Source organism: Neovison vison, chromosome 6 (assembly GCF_020171115.1).
Source record: "Neovison vison isolate M4711 chromosome 6, ASM_NN_V1, whole genome shotgun sequence".
NCBI lineage: Eukaryota > Metazoa > Chordata > Mammalia > Carnivora > Mustelidae > Neogale > Neogale vison.
This window is the reverse complement of record NC_058096.1, coordinates 212,146,128-212,170,992: the sequence shown is the minus strand read 5'-3', so window position 1 is coordinate 212,170,992 and position 24,865 is coordinate 212,146,128. Positions and strand designations below refer to the sequence as shown.

The following is a 24,865-nucleotide window of genomic DNA, read 5'->3' as shown; positions in this document are numbered from 1 at the left end:
AGGACGACTCGCAGGGCATTCGGGAACTGTAGTTTGATTTTTATCGCGCGAGCCAATGGAAATCGGGAAAAGATGGTAAGCATGTGGTCGAGGCTGGGAATGGTCGAGTGAGCTAGAGGTGGGTGGGACCACGCAGCTAGCGATCCAGTAAACGGGAGCGGTTCGTGACGTCATCGGTACGCGCCGGAAAGCACGGCTCACACGAGTGCTCTCACGAAGCTGGCGGAGGGGTATGGCCGGTTTCGCGGAGCTCGGACTGTCATCGTGGCTTGTGGAACAATGTCGGCAGCTGGGTTTGAAGCAGCCTACGCCTGTACAGCTTGGTTGCATCCCCGCCATCCTAGAGGGTAAGTGTGTCTCGGCCTCTTCCCCAGGAAGCCTACCCCCTCTTATCGGCTCCCTTTCCTTCCGCAACCTTTGCGCACCCCACTTCTGCGAGGCGAGGGAATATGCTTGGGCGTTATTGGCGAGCCTGGGTCCCAGAGGTAGACTGGACAGTGTTGGCGTTTGTAACGCACAGTTGATTTCCTCTGTGTCCGCACACAAGTGGTGTAGTCCCAGAAACTTGTGACCTCAGAGCACAGGGATGAATGACTAATGGCCACTACTGAGAAACTTTGGTAGTTTGCACTACCATCTTAGTTTTACAAACGGAAACTGAGGTTGTCGAGATTACTAGTAAATGCAGGACTCTGGTCTCGTGAATACTCCCCACTGCCCACTCTGGTAGTGCAATCCCGTTTGCCATTAAAGAGATGCTGTTAGGGGCACCTGGGTGGCTTAGTTGATTGAGGGTCCCACTCTTGATTTCCACTCAGGTCATGATTTCAGAGTGGAGATCAAGGCTGGCGTTGGATTCCATGCTGGATGTAGAGCCTGCTTGGGATTCTCTCTCCCTCTCTCTCCCGCGCTTCTCTCCCTTCCCTGCGCTTTCTCTTACTTTCTCTGTAGAAAGAGAGAAAGCGAGCCAGCCTAGGATATAATAAGCTGAGGGTTGAGGTATTAAATAGACAAAGATGGAGAAATTGATAGGCAGCCTAGGATATAAGATTGGGGGAAGGTTTTCAGGTTTCCCCAAGCTGGGATGCTCTGTGAGGGAGTCAAATGAGATAGTGAGTCGTAGCGGGGCACCTGGGTAGTTCAGTTGGTTAAGCATCTGCCTTCAGCTTAGGTCATGATTCCAAGGTCCTGGGATCGAGCCCCGTGTCTGGCTCAAGCAGGGAGCCTGCTTCTCCCTCCTCTCTCTCTGCCACTCGACCTGCTTGTGCTCTCTCGCACACACGCTTGCTCTCTCTCTCTCTGTCAAATGAATAAATAAAGTCTTGAAAAAAAAAAAAAGATAGTAGTGGCATCTTGGGTCAGATGAATTTGAGTTCCAGTCCAGCCTGCTACTCACTGGCTATGTGTTCTGGGCACATCTCTGAGACTCTGTTTCCCTTTCTGTTCAATGGAGATAATAATGGTCACACTCTCCTAGAATTTGTCCATATGCCCAGAACGCAAATGACATAGGACACATTGGACACATGGTAACCGCTCATTAAACGTTAGCTGTTGTGAACTGCCCAGTAGAACCTTGTCTGCACCTGGTGTGTGTTGATGCCTCTTTGCCTTCTGCCCAGGTCGAGACTGCTTGGGCTGTGCCAAGACAGGCAGTGGCAAGACAGCAGCATTTGTCCTGCCCATCTTGCAGAAGCTGTCTGAGGATCCCTATGGCATCTTCTGCCTCGTCCTGACACCCACCAGGTGAGCCCCCCATAGGCCTTCTGGGTGAGTTAACCATCTGTGTTTTCTTGGGCAAGCACCTTTACCTCTCCGAGTGCCCTTTCCCTATATTTAAAACGGGGACGGAAATCATTCCTGCCTCTTAAGGGAAGCACAGAATTTACCGGGATAGTGCATGAGAAGTGCTGAGCATAGGTCTTGTCTCGTGGTAAGCTGTCAGTTGTCTTGTAGCCCGAGACAGAGACACATTTCTTGTTCAGATATAAATATGGCAGTTGACGTGGTAAGTCCTCTAACAGCAGTAGGAGAGGTAGGCACTGTATGTTGTAAGAGTGTGGCCTGGGGAGGGGAAGTCAAGGAACACATCATTCCAGATATGCCTTAAAGGGTGACAAGTATCTCTCAAAGGGACAAGTTTGGGGAAGGATACGCTAGGCAGAGGAAGCTGCTAGTGCATTTGAGCAGAGGTGGGAGAAATGCAGGGAACAGAATAGGTACTTGGGGCCGGGCAGGTTAGAGCCAACTTGAGAAAAGCCTAGAATGCCAGGAAAAGAATTAGAACCAATTCTGTGGGCATATGAGCAGGGGAGGGCAAGACAGAGGACAGTAAGTGGGCACATGAGCCAAGGGCAGGCCTGGGCGGAGCTGGGGCTGAGGGGAGGGAAGAAGGGACTTGGACACTGACCAGCCTCAGGGGAGAGGGGACTGATGCTTAGGTTTCGGGCTTTGGTGACTGTGGTGACGAGGCCACTGCCGAGGAAGGGAGGCCAGGTTGGGTGGAACTGGTGGGAGAGGGGCCATGGGATGTGGTCAGAGGGGCTCTAGCGCTCCATATCAGAGCCTTTATCCAGAGGGAACTGGGAGCTGTGATGGGTGTGTAAGTAGGAGAGGGATAGTCAGGAGGTCTGAGGGTCGGATATGGGAATGGGAGGCAGGCACAGAACCCCTATCTAACCCAGCCTGACCCCTTTACACCCACAGGGAGCTGGCCTACCAGATTGCAGAGCAATTCCGGGTGCTGGGGAAGCCTCTGGGCCTGAAAGACTGCATCATTGTTGGCGGCATGGGTACAAGGGGCCTGGGGAGGCTCTGGGTAGGGAATCCCCGTGGCTTCAGGCCACCTACCCACACCCTCTTCTCGCTCTCCACCTGCAGATATGGTGGCCCAGGCCCTGGAGCTCTCCCGGAAACCACACGTGGTCATCGCCACACCAGGGCGCCTGGCTGACCACCTACGTAGCTCCAACACTTTTAGCATAAAGAAGATCCGTTTCCTGGTGAGTCGGCCCAAGGCCCGGATTCATCCATCGGGGACACGTGTCCCGTAGGCCATCCAGTAGAGCCGTAGGAGGGGTGACAAGGACAGCAGAGAAGCAATATGAGGTAGCCCAGACTAGCCAGGGTGGTCGGGGGCAGGGCCTCTCTGAAGTGCTGAGATGGTTGAGGGAGCGGATGTCTGACACCTAGAGGGAGAACACTCCAGGGCCCATCTCCAGGGCTGGGAAGGAGGCATGGGCGGGGGAGAAGCAGGCTGGGCACGTGAGCGGGCCCTGGACAGCGCTGTCACTCCAGATCCCCTACTCCCGGCTACTGGTTCTCAGGTGATGGACGAGGCAGACCGGCTGTTGGAGCAGGGCTGCACCGACTTCACCGTGGACCTGGAGGCCATCCTGGCGGCTGTGCCTGCTCGCCGGCAGACCCTCCTCTTCAGCGCCACACTGACTGACACACTCAGAGAGCTTCAGGGCCTAGCCACCAACCAGCCCTTCTTCTGGGAGGCTCAGGCCCCGTGAGTCCATAGCCAGGTCCCGAGGGGCAGGGCAGGGCAGGCAAGGGGTCGGGTGGGGGGGGGCCACACCCAACAGAGATTCTTGCCCATGGACCGTGCAGGGCATTGGCTCCCTTCAGCAATAGGGGAAACTGAGTCCGGTCCCCCACCTCCCCATCCCCAGGGTACGTACAGTGGAACAGCTGGACCAGCGCTACCTGTTGGTGCCTGAGAAGGTCAAAGATGCCTATCTGGTCCATCTGATTCAGAACTTCCAGGACGAGCATGAGGACTGGTCCATCATCATCTTTACCAACACGTGCAAGTGAGCACGGGCTGCTTCTCTTCTCCTCAGACCCCCTCCCGTAGCCCTTTATGAGGCCTGAGGTGCGAGGCACATGGCCAGTATTGGCAACTCTGGGGCCTCTGCTGAGACCAGAGATTTCAGAGGATTCACTCAGGGAAGCTCAGATCAAGCAGTTTGCTGAGGCCACACCTCCTGAATAGGGAGCCAGGACTTGGGGTTCCTCAGACTCGCTTTTTTTTTTTTTCTTTTTTTCTTTTTTAAGATTTTTCTTTGTCAGAGAGAGAGAGCATGCAGCCCATGTGTGTGCATACAAGCCGGGGGTGGGGGGCAGCAGGCAGAGGGAGAAGCAGGCTTCTCCCTGAGCAGGGAGCCTGATGTGGGGCTCGATCCCAGGACCCTGCTACCATGACCTGAGCTGAAGGCAGACAGACACTTAACCGACTCAACCACCCAGGCTCCCCAAGACCCGCTCTTAACCAGAGGCATGGGGGCCTCTGGCTGTCCCCCAGAAACGCCCTGCCGCAGCCAGGAAGGCCTCGAAGCAGCAGCTCTTGACTGTGTCTCGGGCTGTCGCTAAGGCCCAGCACATTGGCTCCAACAGCCAGGCCCTCCTCTCTGCAGTCCCCGAGGCCTTCAGAATCCTTTGAAGCTCTTGGGGAGGTCCTTAGGAAGCTGTAGCATGATCCGGAGTGGAAACGCAGCCTACGTCACATGGAGGAGACCTGCTGAGTGGCTGCTGCCCCCTAAGAATGTATCGGCTACCAGAAGAGGAAAGTCTGGGTTTAGGGCTGACTCTCATTGGCTTAGGCCGGGGTCGGCAGGCAGGATATCCTGCACCCCTGCTTCTCCTTCACCAGCTGTGCAGAGCCCCCTACTTGCCATCTTGGGGTGTGCCGGGGCGGGAGTGCCTTCCCTGACCGGGGCCCTGGAGAGGCTGCCAGCGTGTCCTTCCCCCCCGCCCAGGACCTGCCAGATTCTGTGCATGATGCTGCGGAAATTCAACTTCCCCACTGTGGCTCTGCATTCCATGATGAAACAGGTGTGGGGTCAGGCTGCCCCAGAGACACACCCCTCCCCATCCCTAGCCTTGGCCTCTCTGCTCCTCCCAGCCTCAGGGCCTTTGCCCACTCCTCTTCCCTCTGCCTGAAACACTTCCTGCCACGCGTTAACCTTAGTCTGTCCTTATGGGGGCGCCCGTGAGGGTGGGAAGCCTGGACTCCCATGTTCCCAGGCCTCACACGGTAAATGCTCAAACGTTTGCTAACCCTGACCCCCAGTCTTCCCAATTCTCTCCCTGACCTGGCAACAGAAAGAACGCTTTGCTGCCCTGGCCAAATTCAAGTCCAGCATCTACAGGATCCTGATTGCCACAGATGTAGCCTCCCGGTGAGAAGCCCCACGGTACTCCCTCCTGTGGGCTGGCCAGTGGCACCCCCACAGAGGGACCAGAGGGCTCACCCTGGCGAGGGGTGGGGCTGCCCCGACTTCTGGCTGAGTGACCTGGGGTGGGTCCCCGCCTTGGTTTCTGCATGTGGATGGCAGCATTGACTGGCCTCTGCCTCCAGGGGCCTGGACATTCCCACAGTGCAGGTGGTCATCAACCACAACACCCCCGGGCTCCCCAAGATCTACATACACCGAGTCGGCCGGACAGCTCGGGCAGGTAAGCGGACAGGGCCGGGTGGCCTTCGGACCCATTTCCCTCCACCCTGCCTACCCCTCAAGGAGCCCAAGTCAGGAGCCAGTGGGAGAAGACGGGGTGGAGCCCGCAGGCGAGAAGCAGGGTCAAAAGTTGGGGGAATCATCCTTTCGAAAGCAAAGGCAGGGGATGTTTTGGTTTCTGAGATTCTCAGCCCGGGGTGGGCAGAGACAGGGTTTCTGGGTTGGCCAGCCGAGGCCTGGCACTTCTCCCCTGTCCTGGGGCTCTGGGGCAGGGCACATCGGCTCTCTAGGTCTGTCTTGTCATCCAAGGACAGGGAGCAGGAATGATGCGTGTTTGTGCTGCTCCAAGGGTTGTGAACCTCACCAGCTGTGAGTGCTGAGGGAGACACCATCACCCTCACAGAAATGGGGGACAGAGAGACTAGTGGGCGCAGCTCTGCACTGAGGCATGTCAAGGCTTCTCGCTGACAAACTCCCTGACAGCCATGCCCTGGAGGGAAATCAGCCACGTCCCCAGCCCTTGTGGACGGCTGGCCCGCCAGGAGAGCCGCCTCTCCCAGGGCCCTATGTCTCTTCTGGGAGGGACCTGCCTTCACTCCGTTCCCACCAAGAGAGCTGCCTGGTGGTCGCAGCCTGTCTCTGTTGGCCCCTAGCTCACAGCAGGTAACTGTGGCATGTCCTCGCAGGGCGGCAAGGACAGGCCATCACACTGGTGACGCAGTACGACATCCACCTTGTCCATGCCATCGAGGAGCAGATCAGTGAGTGGAGGGACAGGAGAGGGGCCAGGGGGAGACGGGTGCGTCTGGGTGAGACACCTGCCAGGCTGGTTGCCGAGCAGAGCTTGGCCTGCACTTCCTTCCCTGTGCTACCCCAAGTGATGGCTTTTAGCCCGGTTATCAAAACCGGCTTCCCCCAGTGGCCCTCAGCCGCTGAAAGCTACAGCCGGTGGGAAGGGACTTCAGTTTCTCAGCCTGGGATGTATCGGTGGTCCCTGTGGATGAGTCAGAGCCCCAGGGCCAGTGTCTGGGTGTGTTTAACAACCCCCTTGGGTGTTTTAATGTGCAGCCCAGACGAACCAGCATTGGAAAATCTGTAATCACTGCACAGACTGCCCTAAAATTCAGAAACCTCTGGACTGCAAAGGGCAGTGTTTGAGTAATCCTTACACCCAATGTGAGGCTCAAACTCACGACCCCAAGATCAAGAGTCGCACACTGTTCTGAAGGAGCCAGCCAGGCCCCCCTAAAGGACAGTGTTTAAAAAAAATATTTCCCGGGGCACCTGGGTGGCTCAGTGGGTTGGGGCCTCTGCCTTCGGCTCGGGTCATGATCCCGGAGTCCTGGGATCAAGCCCCACATCGGGCTCTCTGCTCAGCAGAGAGCCTGCTTCTTCCTCTCTCTCTGCTACTTGTGATCTCTGTCTGTCAAATAAATTTAAAAAAAAAAAAAAAAACTTAAAAAAAATATTTCCCGTCAAATTCATAGTGTTGCTAACAGTGACAAATAAAAGGACAGCCTCTTCAGGTCTGCGATCCCAGATCTTGCTTATCTGACCCTAATCTGCTCTGACGCCAGTCTTGCCTGCCCTACTGCATGGGAAGCTTACTCCCAAGCCAGAATCTCTCCCTTGTCTGCTCTCTCCCACCCGCTGGGACCCCTGCCCCTGCAGAGAAGAAGCTGGAGGAGTTCTCTGTGGAGGAGGCCAGTGTGCTACAGATCCTCACGCAGGTCAACGTGGTGCGGAGGGAGTGTGAAATTGTGAGTATTAGAAGCCGTGAGGCCCCCCGTGTCCCCTTGGAGATGAGGGCCCCCATGACGGCCTCTCCTTCCCTCCCCAGAAACTGGAGGCGGCCAACTTTGACGAAAAGAAGGAGATCAATAAGCGGAAGCAGCTGATCCTGGAGGGGAAGGTGAGGGGTGAGGGGCACGTGGATGGCGGGGAGGGCTTACAGGAGGCAGACTGGCAGCTCGGTCACCTGTGGGTCCTCCCATGCTAGGATCCCGACCTGGAGGCCAAGCGCAAGGCTGAGCTGGCCAAGATCAAGCAGAAGAACCGGCGCTTCAAGGACAAGGTGGAGCAAGTGCTCCAGCGGCAGAAGGCCAGAGGGGCTGGCCACAGGAGGCGTCCACCCAGGGCCCCCCCTGGAGCGCACTCGGCCCCAGCACCCAGCCAGGGCCCGTCCTGAGCACCACTGTGGCCCCCACCGGCCCCGCCTGGGATTCCTTCCAGGAACTGACAGTCAGACGGCTCCTCCCCTCCCCCCAGACCTGCTCAGTCCCTGTCATTGGGACCCAGGGACACCCATGTTGTACTCCACACAGCTTTCCACCTTGCAGCCCCTGGCTGGCTCCTTCTTGGAGCCCCTGCCTGCAGATGAGGAAAGAATACTGACTACGAGGTTGAGCCCAGCTCCACACACAGTGACCCTGGCGGGTGGATGCTGCAGGGCCCCAGAGCAAAGGTGTGTTACTTGCAAGAGTCACCTAATAAATGGGTCTTTTGACTTTCCCATCGGACTCTGCAGGAGTGGGGACAGGAGAGGAGGGTTCAGCTGCTGGTGCTTCCCAAGGCCCCCAGAATATCATGTCACCCCCCACCCCATCCCAGTCCTCCATTCCCATCAGGCCAAGCCAAAGGTTTCAACTACGTGCTGGCCATTCTGGCCAGGTGACCTTGGGTTTGAGAAGCCCCCCTGTGGACCTCAGTTTCCTCATCTAGAAAATGGGCACTGCAAGGACACCATTCTCCAAAGGTGGCTATCAGGTTCAGTGACGTGACGCCTGTGTGTAGTGAACACTACCATGTTCTAGAAGCTTCTCCACCTGCCCACCAGAATCTGGGGTTTGTAGCCAGAGTAAAGGGAGGGGTACTTAACCAGGGGACACCTAAAGGCAAACTGGTCTAGACAAGAGGATTTGAGCCCAAGGGAGTGGGGACAGCTGTGCTGGGCAGAGCTGGACTCCTGGCTCTGTGGCATGATGTGCTCCTCGGACTCTGAAACTTACTCTTCTCACGGGCAAGTGGGTTGCTAAGCCCAAAAAAGCAGCTGAGGTGCCTCCAAGAGGAAGCAGGTAGAGGGTGCATTGACGGCGGTTAGATGCCCCGGTGTCCACACAACACACACACGCACGCACCGCCGCTCTTAGAAATGTAATCTGGGCGCCAGCGCACGCCCTGAGGATTCTAGAAATTCTACACAATGAAAAGCCCCCTAAACGGCCCCTGAGCTGTGAGTGGCCAGGGCCAGCTGGGGCACTGTGGCCGGGTCCTCCCCAGGCCGAGTTGGGCCCCCCGGTCCCTGCCAGGGTGAATGACCCACTGTGCCGCCCGCGGCCCGCCTCGTGCTCCAGGCGGGAATCATGCGTCTGAAACCAGCTCCTGCAGGCCCCCAGCTCCCACGCAGACCCTGCAGCCAGGCTCAGGGGGTGCCCTCAGCCAGGCGGGCAAGGCCCTCTCGCAGCTCGCTCAGCTCAAACAGCCTGACGTCCAGCAGCTGTGCGGCCCGGCCCACCTCAGCCCGTGCTCGTTCCCGCTCGGCCCGCGCCTCCTCCAGGCTGCGCTCCGTTGCCCGCAGCTGGTGTTCCAGCTCAGCATTGCGGGTCTCCAGGTCCTGCAGGGACACAGTAGACAAGATTTGGGGCCCAACAAGTCTAGGGTCACCAGCCCTGCTGGGGCATCCAGCATCTGAGTGCCATCCCATCAGACCCCACTTTGGACCATGCCATGCCCCCTCCATCTCTTACCCTCCCTGCAGCTTCTCCCAAGACACTCCCTGAGCCCTTGGCCAATATAAAGGTCATAGAACTGATCACATCCCTCTTCTGCTCAAGACCCTTCTGTGACCCATCAGGCCAGGAACAAAATCCACATCCCTCCCTCCTTGCTCATTCCAGCTTAGACTTGCTGGCTTCCTTGTGGTTCCTTGAACATGTTGAGTTTCTCCCCACCTCAGGGCCTTTGCACAGGCTGAGCACTCTGCCCAGAAGACAAGAGGGAGCATTTCCCCAACTTGTCTCTTCTGGGTCCCCAGATCCTTTAACATCTTCACCTGCTGGACTCAGGACATTGCCCATGAACATTTCTCAGAAAGTCTTCAGTGAAAGCCAGACCAGTCAGACCTGGGCTCAAATGCAGGCTCCTGACCCTGAGGGCTTGATAGGATCAAGCACGGCAATTCAGCAGGGACTCAAAAATTGCTTGTTGAGGGGTGCCTGGGTAGCTCAATTGGTTAAGCATGTGCCCTCTGCTTGGGTCATGATCTCAGGGTCCTGGGATTAAGCCCCACGTTGGGCTCCCTGCTCAGCAGGGAACATGCATCCCAACCCCCTCTGCCCTCCTCCCCCCACTGCCATACTCTATGTCAAAAAAATGAATAAACTCTTTTTTAAAATTTCTTGCCTAGTCAATGAACCATTGTACCAATAACTATCTTTCACAAAACACTGGCTGCAATGTAGGGTCCTCCTAATCCTTCACAACCTTGGGTAAATCTCTTCACCCCACTTACAGGTGAAGAAACTGAGGCTTGGAGAGCCATAAAGCAGCCCAGGACCCATCAGGAAGGAAAGACCCCAGATCTGTCCCACAAAGGGGGCAGGCTGGGACACCCTGTCCCGTGATATCAACACACACCTGCACTTTATGCTGCGTCTCCTCCCGCTCGGTGGCATCCACGGCCTCCCGTGGTCCACCAGTCTGGTTCTTCAGCGTCTGGATCTCCTAGAGAAGAGTTCCCAGGGTCTATTCTGGGGGTCCTGGCTCCCCTGTAGGAGGTCAGGGAAGATGAAGCCCAGGGACACTCCCTCTGCTCACCTGGTCCTTTGTCTGCACTAATGCCTCCAGCTGCTCCAGTGCCTGGCTCCCTTCCTTCTCGCTGGCTGAGGGTTGCTCGGCGGCTGCCTGGGCCTCCAGCTCAGCTACCTGTGTGGACAGGAAAGTCAGGCCCTGACACCCCAGCCTGCACTCTCCTGACCCCTAGGGAATCTGTCCTTTGCTCAATCACACCCCAGACGAGGCACTCAGCCCCCTCTGATTGGGGGTACCACCTCCAAGCAGGGAGGACTTTAGGGGGTTTGACAAAGGTTGGCATTCTCTCAGACCCATAATACAGAACAAGAAACTGAGGCTCAGGGAAAGGACCTGCAGAGATCACACAGCCAGGCAGTGAAGCCAGGACGGATAGGACATGCGGAGGCAGAGGCTCCCCAGCTGCCTGGGCCACCTCGGGTCTCTCGAAGGGGTCCCCTCACCCGCTGCCGCAGCCTCTCGGCCTCCGCGCGCTGGGCCTCCAGCTGCTGCCTCCACTGGGCGGCCGCGGCGTTGGCTTCTCGCAGGGCGCCCGCCAACTTGTTATTGCTGTCCTGCAGCGCGAAGAACTCGGCCTCCCACTGCACCTCGCCCACCGAGCTGCAGGGACGCAAGGGTTGGCGGGGGCGAGGCCAGGCCGCACAGGTAGGGGGCAGGGGCGGGCTAGGGGAGGGGGGGAACAGGGCGGGGCGGCGCGAGAGATGGGGCCGTGCTGGGGGCGGGGCCACAGGTGGGGACGTCCCGGGAGAGCGCGGTCTAGTCGGGGGCGGGGTCAGTCCATCCGGGCGTGCTCAGAACCGGGTGCGGGTCGGGGAGGCGTGGCTGAGGCAGGGTTAGTCCCCAGGGGCTGACGAGGTAGGGGTAGGGTCAGCCCCGAAAAGGCGTGGTCAGAGGAGCGCGTTCTAGGGGCGCGGTCCTTTCCAGAAGCCGCAGGACCGGAGTCAGTCCCCTCCCCTCCCCGGGCTTTGGGTACACAGTGAGATCCCGCGGCCGGTCGCGCCCCCCAGCTTCAAGGAAGCTCCTCTCCGCGCCTTCCGTCCCGCCACGCACTATGCCCGCCCCACCCGCCTCACCCCTCCGACAGCATCTTCTTGAGCCGCTCGCGCTCCGCGGGGCCGGGGACGTCCGCGCTCTGGCTACGGAACAGTTTCTCATCGCCGGGGCCGTTGGCGCTGACGAGGGGACTTGGGGGCACCTAAGGGTATGGGCAGAAGCGAGGTCACACTGGGGTCCGGCTTCGGTAAAGCACAGGTTGGTTAGGTCATGGCTGGGATCAGGGCTGATGTTACTGGGGTTGTGACCGAAGACAGGAGTCCTTTCTGAAGCGCTGGGATGCGAGTACGCCCTTCCTCTCGTCATCCACCCTCTATGGCTCCCCATGACCCCTGGGCCAGAGCTCCAGGAGCTGTACCCCCACCTTGCCTGCCTAGGCTCTCATCAAGTCCCCAGGAGCACACCTGAGGCAGGCTGGTCTAAATAAACCCACTGAGATATTCAAAATCTGCAAAGGTCGGGGGAGTGATATGAAACCTCCGTGCTATCCTCTCATGGCACTACCCTTCCCTGGGGCCAAATTTCAACATGAGTTTAAGATTCAGACGGGAAGCTCTCTTCCACGCTGAATTCACTGCCTGGACCAAGAGCCTGCTTTTTCATCTCTGTAACCCTCTTTCCCAGCCCTGGGCCTGGCACGCAGTCGGTGGTCGGTAAATTCTGCTGAATAAATCAATGGGGGAAGGCTCCCAGGACAGTTTTTCACTCTGCCACCTTGCTGCTACTTAGCTATTTCAACCTCCAGGTTTCTACTCTGCCATCTGAGCTGGTTTCCAGGTCTTCAGGGATCCAAGCCTAGCCAGACCCCCAGGTCGTTCGTGCTCCTGACCCTTTCCCTCCAAGGCTCCTGCTGTAGGTCTCGTTGGACCCGATCTGTGAGCACTGGTCTCGGGCACCTGCACAGCACCCGGGCGCTCAGTAGCAGCTGAGTGACTAGGAGGCATGGGACAGGGAGTACTGACCTGGTGGGCAGCGAGCCCCAGGGCTGGACTGGTGAGCTCCCCCCCATCCTGAGATTTCTCCCTGGCGAGCCTCGCTGCTTCCTTTACTTCCTGGAACTTCTCAGCAAACTGGGGCGGGGCGGGGGGGGGGGGAGAAGAAGCAGAACAAACAATCAAAGAAAGCCCAGCCCCCTCTCCCAGGGTCCCACTTGGTCACCCCCACCCAGCGCCAGCCCTGTCACTCTGGAAGGGACTTTAGGAGCCGCGCATATCCTCTCATCTCATGAACTGGAAGAAGGCTTGGAAAATGTCCCAGCGAGCAGACTGAGTATGGTGGCGGGGGTGGGATGTCCACGGAAGTGGATTACACCGAGCCACCTTGAGAAAGGGCTCCCCTTTTCCTCTCAGTCTGGCTTATTTCAGCAAGGAGAGCTTCAGGTAGGTGCTCTCTTTAGTGCCCGGGACACTTGTGAATATATCGTTTTATAACAAAGAAAAAGCAAGTCTTGGGCTCAGAGCCTCACAAGGAGAATGTAAATCGCCCTGTTCTCCTACTGTATTACCTTTACCACGCTACCAGTTTTCCAATTAGGGTGGGTAGGATACGCTGTTTTTCATTTTAAAATAAATTTCTTTCATTGAATAATTTTTTAAAGAAATTTTTTTAAAGAAATTTTAAAGAAAAATTTAAAGAAAAAGAGTCACTTGATTGGGGCAAAGGGGCCAGTGCCATTCACTGGTGGGGCGGGTGGGGGGAGGGAGGAAGTCATTTCCAAAAACAGTCCAACAGCAACTTGAATACTCAGTGGGAAAAAAAAAAATACTCCTGCCTTATACCACCCACAGAAATTAATTCAAGACCTAAATTTGAAAGGAAAATGAAAGCTTCTAGAAGCAAGAGAATCCTCACGATCTCATTAGGAATCAGAAAGCACTATCCATCCAGGGAAAAAATGGGATGAGACAATACTGAAGTCTGGAGACAGCAGAGGGTGGAGGGAAGCGATGATGAAGGGAGTGAGTGTTAGGGTGTGTGAGGGAACTCTCAGCCCGTCCCAGGCACCCAGAAAAGGTCAGGGTGTGTCCAAAATTGGAGTAGGTGGCCCGCCGAGACATGATCCAGGGAACTAGGAAGGGCTGTCTAACTCGGAGGCCCATCCTGCAACATCTGCCCAGGGGCCCCAGTGTACCTGGGACTTCTCCAGGCCCAGCCCTGTCCGTCCCACCACGGAGTCCTGCAAGCCCACCTGGGTCAGATGCTGCTCAGAAGCAAAGCCAAGGCCATAAACCGTGTTGGCGCGACTGTCTGCCCACTGCCCGAACTTCTGGGAGGTTTTGGTAAAGGTCATGTTGGGGGTGACAGTGCTGTTGATGATGGCCTGGGTGGGGGGGAACACACAAAATTCAAGGTTGATGAGACTGATAATAATGAACGTGAAACCCCCCAGGGTATTATTTTATATTAGCTCCTGGGAGATCCTTGCTGTGAGCCATTGCAGGAGGGAGACTGATTCTGGGCTCTTCCCAACCCCAATCCCCCAGGCACACAGCAAGGCAATGACCAGACCCAGGCCTGTGCCTGAAACTCCAGGAGCCTGCCACCCTACCCAGGCCCTGCCAGGACCTTGGCACCCCCAATACTGATGATTCGGTAGACATTGCGGGTGGCATCGTAGAAGTAGGAGACAGTGAGTGCGTGCTTGCCCGCGGGGATCCAGTTCCGCTTGGTGGCTGGGTCAATCTGGAACACATGCGCCCGTGTGCTGAAGATGGGCTGCTCCCTGTAGGGGGAGAGCATTCTCAGAGGGGCTGGGCAGCACCCAGGGGACTCAGGGCCAAGCTGGGGAGGTGGGGGCTCACCTGGCTGTGGACATTGGTCAGGCTGGGCTGGGTGGGCTCCAAGAAGCAGCCAGAGGGATGGCAGGAGCTGCGGGCTCAGTCTCTGGGGGGGTGGGGGGAGAGGGGGCTTGTGAGTGTCTCTCCAGGACAGGCTTAAGGAAACCAAGAAGGTCCAACCTCAGGACCCACTGCCAAGGTACACCATTCATAGAACGTCAGTCAAAAAGGTAAGGGCATCAGCAGATCACTCAGAGCAAAAAGACCCTGTCCCTCTCCATCGAGGAAGCCCCCACCTATGCCGAGCAGGAGATGGCTCTCTGAGAGGAGACAGGTGGCCCTCGATATCCCAGCGTAAACTTCTCAGCATGCTGTTTACTGAACCCCCAGTGACACCCCCTCAATCTTGGGGTAGGTAGAGAAGGCCAAGGTGAACTCCTGCTTGGTATTTTCTGCCACATTCACTCATCACTCCCCAAACTAGGATCTCCATCCAAATGTGGGGCAGGACCAGACGCCTACTGGGAGACTAATCCCCCACCCCCAGAATCCACAGGCAGACCCCTCAACTTCCACTGTATGGCAGAAGCACACCTTGGAGTCAAAGTCCAAATCCCCAGGGAGCTCCCAGCCTAGTTAAAAAGATAAGATGTAGCCAAACAAGTTTATCTCAGTGCCCAGTTCCTGGTCACCCAGACCCACTCAATCCCAATAGGGCTGGGCTGGGTGGCATCAAGGATTAGGAGAAGGGGCCCCCCAGCTCCTCTTGGTGCCTTTAGTCACAACCCCACAGAAACCAGGAATGGCTGTCCTAGAGAATTCCTGACCCTCACCTCTGTGCCCCCAAAACCTGCACCCAGGGCATCTGTAAAGGTCCAGCAGGGGCCAGGGGGAAAGGAAGTGGCAAAGTGGGGGAAGGGAGGCCCCCCGCGGAGCGGCCTCCTCGGGTCAGAGGAGGGATGCCCCCCCACCCTGTCCTGGGCAGCTGCTGCCCCGGTCACAGGGTCTGAAACCGGAGTCCCTGTGTGGGGGAGGGGCGGCAGCTCTGGCCTGGGTTGGGAGCAGGTCCTGGAGCGAAGAAGGGTTCCAGGGTGCAGGGGTCCCAGAAACACAGGCCCTTCTGGCCCTGAAGGTCCTGCCGCGACTTGCAGCTTTGGGGAAAGTTACTCACCAACTAGTCATGTGCCTCGGACGCCGCCAGCCCGCGGGGCTCCCGGAGGAGGCCCCGACCCCGCCCGGTGCCCAGGATCCCCAATTGCGTGTGGGGGCGAAGCCCCACCCCATGCGCCCCAGTCCGGGGGGCCTGATATTCAGTAAGAAAGGAGTTCCCATCCGCGTCAGAAGCGGGGCGCCCAATACGCGCCCCGACTTCGGGAAGTGCCACCCTCGACCCGGGAACTTCCGAGATCCGCGCGACGCCCCCCAACTCCGGGCCCAGAACTTCGGGGACACATTCTCCGCCTCCTCCAACCCCAGGTCCAGAACTTCGGGGATCCCTCGCGCCACCTCCGACTCCTAAATTTCGGGGACTCCCTGCCACCTCTCCAACCCCGGGTCCGGAATTTCGGGATCTCCTCGCGCCGCCTCCCTACCCCAGGCCGGGAACGTCGGGGACACCGCAGCCTCTTCCAACGACCGGTCCGGAACTTTGGGAACCCCTCGCCCTGTGCCCTCTCCGACCCCGACTCCGGAACTTCGAGGCCCCCGCGCCCTCTCAAGCCCCGGAATTTCGGGGCTCCCCGAGCCGCCCCCAGCCTCCCTGTCCGGAAGTTCGGGGACCCGCCGCGCCCTCCCCCTGGTCCTGGAACCTCCGGCCCCCCGCGTCCCCGGCGCAGGCTCGGACAGCCGGGCTCACCCTGCGGGCTCGGCGCCCCGCGAGTGTCCGGGCGCGAGTCGGGTGCTGCCCCGCGCCGCCGACTCCCCGCAGCCGGGCGCCCCGCTCGCTTGCTGGCTCCGGGGCCCGCGCCCTCCGCGCCGCCCTCCGCACCGCCCGCGCCTTTGTCTGCGCCTCCGCCGCCGCCCGCGCCGCCTCCGGTCCCATCGCGGCCGGTCCCGACGCGGCCGCCGCCCGCCCCGCCTCCCCGGGCTGCCGAGGCCGCCCCGCAGCGCCCCCTGCCGGCCCTCCGCGGTGGGGGGGAGGGGGAGAGGGAGGGGCGGAAGCCGGGAGGAAGGCGGGACAGGACCAGCCTTGGGAAAGAGTCCCAGGGAAGAGGGACCGGGGGTGAGGATGGGGATAGAGACCGAGACCCAGAAGCAGAGATATCAGAGAGAGACACTGGAGACAGACGGATGGAGAACGTGACTTCATCGTCCTATCAGGGGTGGCCCTGACCCTCCAGGTCACTGCTGCCCATTCTCTAGCTGCCTGAGGTCATCACCTTCTGCTTTTCATGGGAATCCCTCTCCATGGGACAGGGATTTGGGGCAGGGCACCTCTACAGCACAGAGGGCGGTGTCTGCACACAGTGGTGCTCTGTGGGTGTTACCAGGAAATGAAAGAGACAGGCTGGGAGAGAGGTAGAGAGGCAAACAGTAGGCACTTCATGAGGCTTGATCAGGGATGTCCCATCAGAGTCCTTCCTGCCTGACTTCTACCTAGCTCTGATCCCCGGTTGGGGAGGGGCTTCTGCCCACCTTGTCTCCCAGGAGAGGAAGGAATGGATACCAACCATGGTGGAATTATCAGTATTGCTCTGTTGCAGGGCCCCAAGAACCTAGGGCAGATGGAATGTTGAGACCCCGTTTCCACTAAATGAGTGAATCCCCTGGAGGTCCTCAGGTCTGGGTTTGCCATCTCTGATCAGAGGGAGCCTTTTGTACAGTTGCCAAGAGGGGGTCCTTCTCAAGATGAGCCGCCAGGATCATCTTCCCCAGACCTGAGTCTACCTGTGGGACCCACTTGTCTATCTTGTGACTGCCCTTTCTCTGGGCTCTTCCAAGGTCATGCAGGGCCATCGGAGTCATGGATAGAGGGGCTGCAGTTCCCCCAAACCAAGGCCCACAGATCCCCAAACCTCATGTTTGAACTTTCTGATGACCTCGGAGATTTTGCTTTTCATCTTCTCTGTCCTGTCTCCTTTCCCTGTTCTTTTCTTTCCGCTTCCCCCGCTGACAAGAATCATACATCTGGGCTGGTAGCTATCTTCAAGTTACCTTTAGGTGAATTCTAGGTCACGTGGTTTCTGGAGCCTTATCCTTGGGCCAAGATGGAGTTATCTTTGCCCAAGCTCTTCCCTCCACCTGGAAAGGCTTTCCTGCAGGTGTATATTCTGCCTTGTCCTTCCAGGTTCAGCTCCACTGGCCCCTCTCCTCTTGGAAGCTTTTCTGACTCTCTGGGGCTTGGAAGGGATCCTGCCATGTTTTGCACTGGGCCCCCATCACTTTCTCTAGGATCCATGATCTGTATTATCTGTGATCACTTCCGTTGTGGCCAAGTCTGGGCACTCTTTGGAGGGCTAGCCCATCCTGGAGCCCCAGCCTCACCCAGAATGAGAACTGCTCACCCCTGCTAGGGAAACTGAGGCTCAGGCTCAGTTTCCCCAACTGCTTTCAACTGCGCCAGGCATCTGCACAAGGAAAGGTTTTGGCTTGGCTTTCAGGCCTGAAGCCACAAAACGCTTTGAACATTGTGGGGAACAAAGAAAATACCGTCTGTTCTGTGCAAAGAGTGACTTTTCCTTACTACCAAAAAAATGATTAAAAAAAAAAAAGTAACTGGGAAAGGTGTCGACAGGGCTTAGGCTTCTGGAAGCCTCTCAGGGTGTCCTGAGTGCTGGCCGGCGGCAGACCCAGGGCCAGGTGGCCATTCTGTGGGGGCAGCCAAGAAAGGGGCCCAGGCAGACTTTACTCCTTGTGTGGGCAGAAGGCAACAACATGAGGGAGAGTGGGGAGTTGAATTCTTTCCCTGGGCCCCACTCAAAGGCCTCCGGGAGGAGTTAGGATGGGGCTTGCCTTGAGCAGCCCTGACCTGAAGTTGTGTTACTCAAGTACAAATTGAGGGAGTGGCTTTGTCAGTGTGGACCTCACTTTTTTCACCTGGAGAATGGGCTGATGCTTACAGGGCTGTGGGTACAGGGAGGAGGCAGGAGAATCCAGGTAACACAAGCAGCTCCTCACCTTCCTCTGGGTAGACAGGTAGGGAGGGGGCTGCCCTAAGCTACCACCCCCACCCCAGCCTGAGCCCTCTTTTGCCTGGTGATGTCCTTACAGACTGGGCAGAGGCCACCACCCCAGGGTGGCTGATAAGAAGTGATAGCTTTCCTTTGGGCCTGAGAGAAGATATAAGAAAATGAACTTCCTGTCACAGGAGGGACCAAGCAGAGACTTGAACAGTTTATCTGGCTCTAGGGATGCTGCATTTGCAGAGTGGCTCTTGTGGGTTAGACTCTGGCCTCCCCCTAGTTAAAGCTGACCCACCTGTGGACTGAGCTAAACTGTCTCTCTTACCTAGAGGGTTCCTATCACACCAGATCAAAGGGAGTTTATCACCTTTTCTCAAAGCCACATGCCCAGGTGTGGATGACAGTGGCCACTTAGATCTGTTAATGACACGATTTGGTTACTGTCCACCTCTTCCATGGATCTGCACCTAGAACAAGCCTGACTTGCAGCAGAAACTCTTTAAATGCTTCAAAAAGGAGAGGATCTCTAATCCCTGGTCTTGGTCCTTGGTGGTCTCCAGAATCACATGCCCAGGGACTGACTTCCAGCCCTGCCTCTTACTAGCAGTGTGACCTTAAAGAAGCCATTTTCCCCTTCTGTGCCTTAGTTAACCCATCTATAAAATGGACATAAAAATGGTGCCCATTTCTGAAGTTTCCTTTAAGGATCCAAGAAGTCCTTGTGTGAAAAGGGCATGACCCTGAGAGCTTAATAAATGCTGGTTGTCGTAGCATTACACTTATTCTTGGCTGTCTGGACATACGGTTTTGATCCTGAGCCAAATTCTTCCTATTTTCTTTTATGGGTTGAAGGATCCCAACTAGGCATGAGCTTTCAAGGGCAGAAATAGGTCCAACTTGGCATGATAACCTCTAAATCTTTAGCTAGGGGGACCTTATGTGCTCTAGCCACATTCCTCCTCTTTCTCCACGTCCCCCTGAACATGGGCAATAGGGCCAGTCACCAGACCTTAGCATCCTGAGAAGCTCCTATTCATCCCTCAAAGTCCCACCTCCAATGCCCTCTTCTTTGAGAAGCCCTCCTATGTCTCCCTCTAGACCTTCCCCAACATCCTCCCTCCTTCCAACCCAACCCTGATCTTAGGTACTAGGGGCATCTGTGTCTAGCTGTCACTTCCTGAGCCTGAAGGCCTCTCAGGGCTGAGCTGAGGCCACTCTTGGGCTTGATATCTCCCAGCATGGAGTGGTTGAATGGGGGTCCTGGCACAGGTGAATTTGATGACTTGATATTGATGATTCTTCATCACTAGAAAGAGACCCCCCCTTAAATTCAAATCCAATTCAACTTCTGCACAAGGCCAAGGTTAATTCGTTAAATAACTAGCCCCCAGGAAGGCATAAAGGGGCTTGGGTGGGGGAGGACATCTGACACTGGGTTATGGACTTAAGCTCCCAGGAGCAGGGTTGGGTGAGGGGTGGGGGTAAGTAGCACTTGAGCCCCTTCCGAACTCCGAACCTGGATCTGTGGCTTGATTCCCACAGACCTAATTACCCTCATTTGCCACATGCACTAATTACCTCTGCGGTGCCAGGTGGCTGGGCGGGGCTGCCCCACTTTTGGGAGGTAGGTCGGGGCCCGATTATTTTTGGCTGTATCGTCCTTGAAGGCTCCGCCATCCTTCTGCATGAAGGGCAGAAAGTGGGGCGGGATAATTGCGGCCACATCAGGAGGGACAGTGGGAAATTTAGGGGTCAGGTTGGCCCAGAAGTTCCCTGAGCAGGGGCGGGTGGTTTGGGCCCCAGGCCTCAGGGTCTTTGCCACCCAGCTGGAGGTTGCAAGATCTGGAGGGAATGAGAATCATCCAGCTCTAAGGTACGTGGCTCTGGAGGCCTGTTTTAAATGTGACACCACTGTGGGGAGAAGGCTGGGGCGGCTGGTTGGATGGGCCTGGGTGCAAGTCCCGACTCCCACCGGTTTGATGAATGTTACTGAACATGTGAGCTCCTTTCTTTGCACCTTTCCTGAGGGATCAGATGGGGATAACAATTCACAAAGAGTACTCTGGGCAGAGGGCACTGCATATGCAAAGGCCCTGAGGTGGGATGGACTGAGTGTGTTGGAGGAACAGTGGGGGCCCAGGATAGCCAGAGAGGAGTGAATGTGAAGAGAGTAGAGATCACTGAGGGCTAAGAAGGTCACAGGTGAGATCTCTGTGAGATAAGTGGTGGTGTAATGTATGAGTTTTGTCCCAAGGGTACTGGGGAGCCATGGGAGAGTTTGGAGACAGAGAGGGACATCATCAGATTTACATCGCAAGTTCCAGGGCAGCTCTTGAGAGAGAATCAGGTATCTGTACATGTGCAGAATGGGGGCAGACCCTCCCTCTCTTTGAGCCTCCATTTTCCCATCTGAGACAGATCCTGAGGCCCAGACAGCCCCAGGACACACTGGACCCTGAGCCAGGGAAGCTCCCTTCCCCCCACGCTCCCAAATTCCTACATGGCCTCCTCTCTGCCTGCCCTCTCCTCCTACTCTCCTTCTGTGGCCTTGAGGAACAGCTGTGGGAACAGAGAGCGGGAAGCCGTGGGGAAAGCAACACGGAGGGGCTCCGGGGGCCGTGTTCCCGCTTGGTGACAGCCCACATGGGGCCGCTGGGTGCCGAATGTTCTTACAGGAACCGGGTGACTCAGATGCTGCAGCCTCCTCCCTCGGTCTGCCAGGGGAGGCCAATCCCGGTTCCGAGGCACAGGCGAGAATCAGCATGTGCCCCTCTGCGTGGCCCCCAAACCAGCTCCATGGATCCCCATAACTGGATGCATTGCTCACTTTCCTGCTCTGGTAGCTTCCATGGCTCTGCTGGAGACTTCAGAGGGAGAATCTGGCTCCTTGTTGCTATTGTCCTAGCAACTGAAGCCCAGCTCTGAATGCTTGCCCTTAGCCCCACCACTGAGCCTTTGTACTCAGCCCCACCAATGGCCTGAAATGCCAGCTCTGACATTGGTCTCCTCCAGGAAGTCTTCTCAGACTCCCTCCACCGCCGCAACCCCTGCAGATGGGGTATAAGGGGGTAGGAGGGCGCTCCTTGGAGTCCCAGCTCAGGGAAAGGCCTCTCAGGGGTCCTATTGTTGCCCAGCATGGGTAGGAGCAAAGGGACCCTAGAGGAGGAGGAATCTCCTTGGCCCTATCTTTAATTCCTTTCTTCTTAAGAGAGAGGGAATGGGGGAGGGGCAGAGGGCGAGCCAAGAGGGAGAATCTTAATAGGGCTCCACGCCCAGCACAGCGCCTGAGGCGGGACTCAATCTTAGGACCCTGAGATTGACCTGAGCCAGAATAAGAGACAGACACTTAACCAATTGAGCCACCCAGGCACCCCCAACTCCATTTTTATAGAAAAGGAAACTGAGGCTCCAGAGGCTCAAGCCAATTTCCCAAATTAAAAGCTGGCTAAGTGGAAAAGCTTGGCCTTAAACCCAGGTCTGAGAGACCAGACCCTGTTCTCTGCAGCTTTTGGAGGCTTATTTACCCATAGGAGGGAGAAGGGAGCATTCACTTTCCTGTGGACGGATTAGGTACAATCCAGGATCAGCTTCCAGGGGTCTGACAGCCTGTCTCCATGGATGCAGTGGGAGCCTTTCAGGGGGCTTCCTTCTCTGTAAGGTGGGGGTTAATCCGTTAATGCATGTTTATTGAGCACCTACTATGTGTCAGCACGGCAGAAGGCTCTGACCTCAGGGCGCTTCAGCTACCTGGTGAGCAAGACAAATGGACCACGAGGTAGAATGATTCTGAAGCAATTTACCAAGGAAAGAAAACCAGGCAAAGCAATAAGCGTAGATGGGTGGTCAGTGAAGGCTGCTCTGATGAGGTTGTGATTCAGTGGACAGTATGTGCAAAGGTCCTGGGGTGGGAATGTGCTCAGCTCCTTGGAGCAGCAGCATCAAGGAGGTGGGTGTGGCCAGAACAGGGTCAGTTGTGGGGAAGGACTAGAGGTGGGCAGACCCATAGGCTGGGTCACAAGGGGCCCCATAGTCCCCAGGAAAGAGTATGGGCTTTATACTCTGAGCACTGGAGAGCCATGGGAGGCTTTTGACAGATGGGCTGATTTTAATACTTTCCTCCTCCATTGTCACGATGCAGAAGGTATCCTGGGGCTGTGCTTGACAAACAAATGACATTGTTGTGAGCACTATCATTATTTCTTTGGGGATGTCCACAGGCTCTGAGTTTATATCCCTCCCAGGGCCTCAGGGAGGAAGTCCATCTCAGCAACCCTCTTTCTGCCTTGTCCAGCCTTCCTTTCTCTCCCACACATTAGCCCTGATCTTGGCCCTGGACTTATCGCGGAGATCCCAGGCCTCCGACTGGACGGAAGCACCTGCTTCCCTGAGCGGCCCCAAAGGAGGTCACAGAGGAGCCTGCTGTCCCCTGGGCTGGGGGAGGGAGGCCACTGTGGGGAAGAGAAAAGATCACACACTGGGCACCAACTACATACACGGGGTAGACCCTATGTCCAGGCTGCAATTGGAGGCCTTCCCAGGCACCCCTTCCACAAGGGCCTGGGGTGCCTGGGCGCACGTGACACCCCCACCACCACTGCTGTGAGGATCCAGGTGAGGAGGGTGAGGGACAGGAAGGCAAATGTGCACTACAGACCTGGGAGAATGGCCACTCTCAGGGATTTCCCCAGCAGGCTGACCCATCTCCTGGGGGTGCCTCTGAGCCCAGCTAGAAACTGCATCAGGGGGCCTGCGTCCAAGACAGGGTGCATCTGGCCAATGGACCTGCAGGAGACACCAGCCAGCGCTCTCCACCAGCCGGCAGTCACAGCGCCCAGCCTGGGTCTCCGTGGTATTGAACAACATCAGGCAGGTTCAAGGTCAGGTGTCCAGGAGTCAGATGAGTGAAGGAGCTGGCCCTTTAAGAACCCCCTGTCAGGGGCAGGTGGGAGAAGGGGCCACAAGGCAGGCAGCAGCGCTGTGGGGTGCCACCACTGTGACATTCTACACTGGGGTTGCTGGGAGGTGGGTGGGGGCGGTGCTTACAGAGTGTAGAAGCCCAAGGCCAAGTGCCTCCTCTCCACTCCCATACATCTTTGTCTACCCACCCACCCACCCATTCACCCATTCACCACCCACCCATTCACCCAGCAACCCTCCCCATCTGCCCACAGTCCCACAGATGCAGCCATCATCCATGATTCCCTATCCGTGCATCTGTGCAGCTCTTCTCAGTCTAACACTCTCCTTCTTCAAGCCCCAGTTCTGTGTCCCCTCCTCCATGCAGCCCTCCAGGCTCTTCAGACAGAGCACCTGGCTCAAACCTGATCCAAGGGAGCTGTGAATGAATGTGTCTGACTTGGCCTCCCCAGACTGGGGGCTCTTTGAGGTCCTGGGGCTGAGGCTCCTCAGGGACCCAGCAACCCCAGTGGGAGTTGGGTACTGAGGAGAAGCCCAGTGATCTCTGCCCAAAGTTCATAAAAGAAATCAGCCAGGCCTCCGTGGAGGAGGGTGCCACCTCCCCCCTCAGCAATAAAACCACTGTCATAGAAGCCCAATAAGAAGGCCACAGGGAAGAAAGGAAACTGGGCTTGACCTGTGTCCAATTTAAGGAACAGTAAGGAGTTCTGGGAGGAGACAGCTTCCCCTGACAATTCTACACTGTGTGACATTGGAGAGCTTACTTTACCTCTCTGAGCCTCAGTTCCTCCATCTGGAAATCTCTCTGTCTCATCTTAATTGCCCATGTTCCAGGAACCCAGACCTGCCCCAGGCCCCCACTCTTGATGAGAAGCCAGGAGGAGCCAGGCTAGAGAAAAAGAGGGGTGGCTGCGAAGGCAGAGGGCTGTTGGGGGGGCAGGGAGGGCACGGGACATTTTCTAACACGTCCCGCTTGTAACACACATACATCTTCTAACAGAAGCATCTTTACATGTTTTCTTTTCTGATTGCCGAAGTAATATGGACTCAGTGTAAAAACAGCTTCAGAAAACACAAATGTAATGTAAATAACCAAAATAGCTCCCTTGTCATAGCATTTAATTTCCTGAATGAATCTTTATGATACACTTGATGACGTGCTTGGGGCTCACTGGTAAGTTTGCAAACCACTGGCAAAAGAAACTCAACCCAGACGTGGTCTCTGACCTGGGCACAGGCTGGCACGCACCACGTGCTCCCAAAATATCCGTTTAGTACGTGAAATTTTTACAATAAAATCAACACCCAGAAATCCTTGTTATGAACATGATGGCTAATTTCATTCTAGATTTTTTTCTGTTTTACATTTTCCAGCCACAACTGTCTCCTGCTATACAAGATTTATTTATTTATTTATTTATTTATTTATTTTTAAAGATTTGATTGATTTATTTGTCAGAGAGAAAGAGAAAGAGCACAAGCAGAGGGCAGGGTGGAGGGAGAGGAGGAAGCAGACTCCCCACTGATGCAGGCAGCTCCATGCGGGACCCTGGGATCATGACCTGAGCCTAAGGTAGACGCTTAATGGACTGAGTCACCCAGGCGTCCCGGGTACCCATGATTTACCAGTCAAGGACCACGTTCCGCATGGAGGGACACCCATCTACCCTCTTGTGTTGATGGACTTTACTGTGCTCCATCTGGGACTCTTTGTGATTTCTTAAAT

General features: G+C 56.5%; 2 protein-coding genes across 5 annotated transcripts; one reads left to right on the top strand and one right to left on the bottom strand.

Moving 5' to 3' along the window:
* Window positions 1-194: 194 nt before the first annotated feature.
* Window positions 195-7,974, top strand: DDX49 (DEAD-box helicase 49). Its single transcript, XM_044253854.1, has 13 exons — window positions 195-347; window positions 1,623-1,746; window positions 2,707-2,792; window positions 2,881-3,002; window positions 3,327-3,514; window positions 3,678-3,818; window positions 4,764-4,839; window positions 5,110-5,186; window positions 5,366-5,463; window positions 6,149-6,223; window positions 7,134-7,222; window positions 7,303-7,374; window positions 7,462-7,974. The coding sequence occupies exons 1-13, from the start codon at window positions 233-235 to the stop codon at window positions 7,648-7,650; spliced, it is 1,452 nt and encodes a 483-aa protein (XP_044109789.1). The 5' UTR covers window positions 195-232; the 3' UTR covers window positions 7,651-7,974.
* A 628-nt stretch (window positions 7,975-8,602) lies between these two features.
* Window positions 8,603-16,012, bottom strand: HOMER3 (homer scaffold protein 3). 4 transcript variants are annotated; one of them, XM_044253855.1, is made up of 10 exons: window positions 15,957-16,012; window positions 14,126-14,207; window positions 13,890-14,046; window positions 13,513-13,644; window positions 12,287-12,394; window positions 11,345-11,466; window positions 10,715-10,871; window positions 10,278-10,385; window positions 10,098-10,184; window positions 8,603-9,075 (listed from the first exon to the last, which is right to left on the bottom strand). In XM_044253855.1, the coding sequence occupies exons 2-10, from the start codon at window positions 14,137-14,139 to the stop codon at window positions 8,884-8,886; spliced, it is 1,077 nt and encodes a 358-aa protein (XP_044109790.1). In that variant the 5' UTR covers window positions 14,140-14,207; window positions 15,957-16,012; the 3' UTR covers window positions 8,603-8,883. The 4 variants fall into 4 exon arrangements, with proteins under 4 accessions (XP_044109790.1, XP_044109792.1, XP_044109793.1 ...); XM_044253857.1 differs by lacking the exon at window positions 15,957-16,012 and adding an exon at window positions 15,273-15,528; XM_044253858.1 differs by lacking the exon at window positions 15,957-16,012 and adding an exon at window positions 14,935-15,111.
* Window positions 16,013-24,865: the final 8,853 nt, after the last annotated feature.

What these genes read in the sequence shown, in the direction of transcription:
- HOMER3 (XM_044253855.1), bottom strand. An exon ending in TCAGTATTGGGGGTGCCAAG is followed by an intron (nt 13,645 to 13,889) that starts GTCCTGGCAGGG and finishes CCCCCCACCCAG; the next exon opens with GCCATCATCAACAGCACTGT. An exon ending in AGACGCAGCATAAAGTGCAG is followed by an intron (nt 9,076 to 10,097) that starts GTGTGTGTTGAT and finishes GTGTCCCTGCAG; the next exon opens with GACCTGGAGACCCGCAATGC.
- DDX49 (XM_044253854.1), top strand. Translation starts at nt 233, where the DNA reads ATGGCCGGTTTCGCGGAGCTCGGACTGTCATCGTGGCTTGTGGAACAA. An exon ending in TTCTGGGAGGCTCAGGCCCC is followed by an intron (nt 3,515 to 3,677) that starts GTGAGTCCATAG and finishes CCCCATCCCCAG; the next exon opens with GGTACGTACAGTGGAACAGC. An exon ending in GCCACAGATGTAGCCTCCCG is followed by an intron (nt 5,187 to 5,365) that starts GTGAGAAGCCCC and finishes CTCTGCCTCCAG; the next exon opens with GGGCCTGGACATTCCCACAG.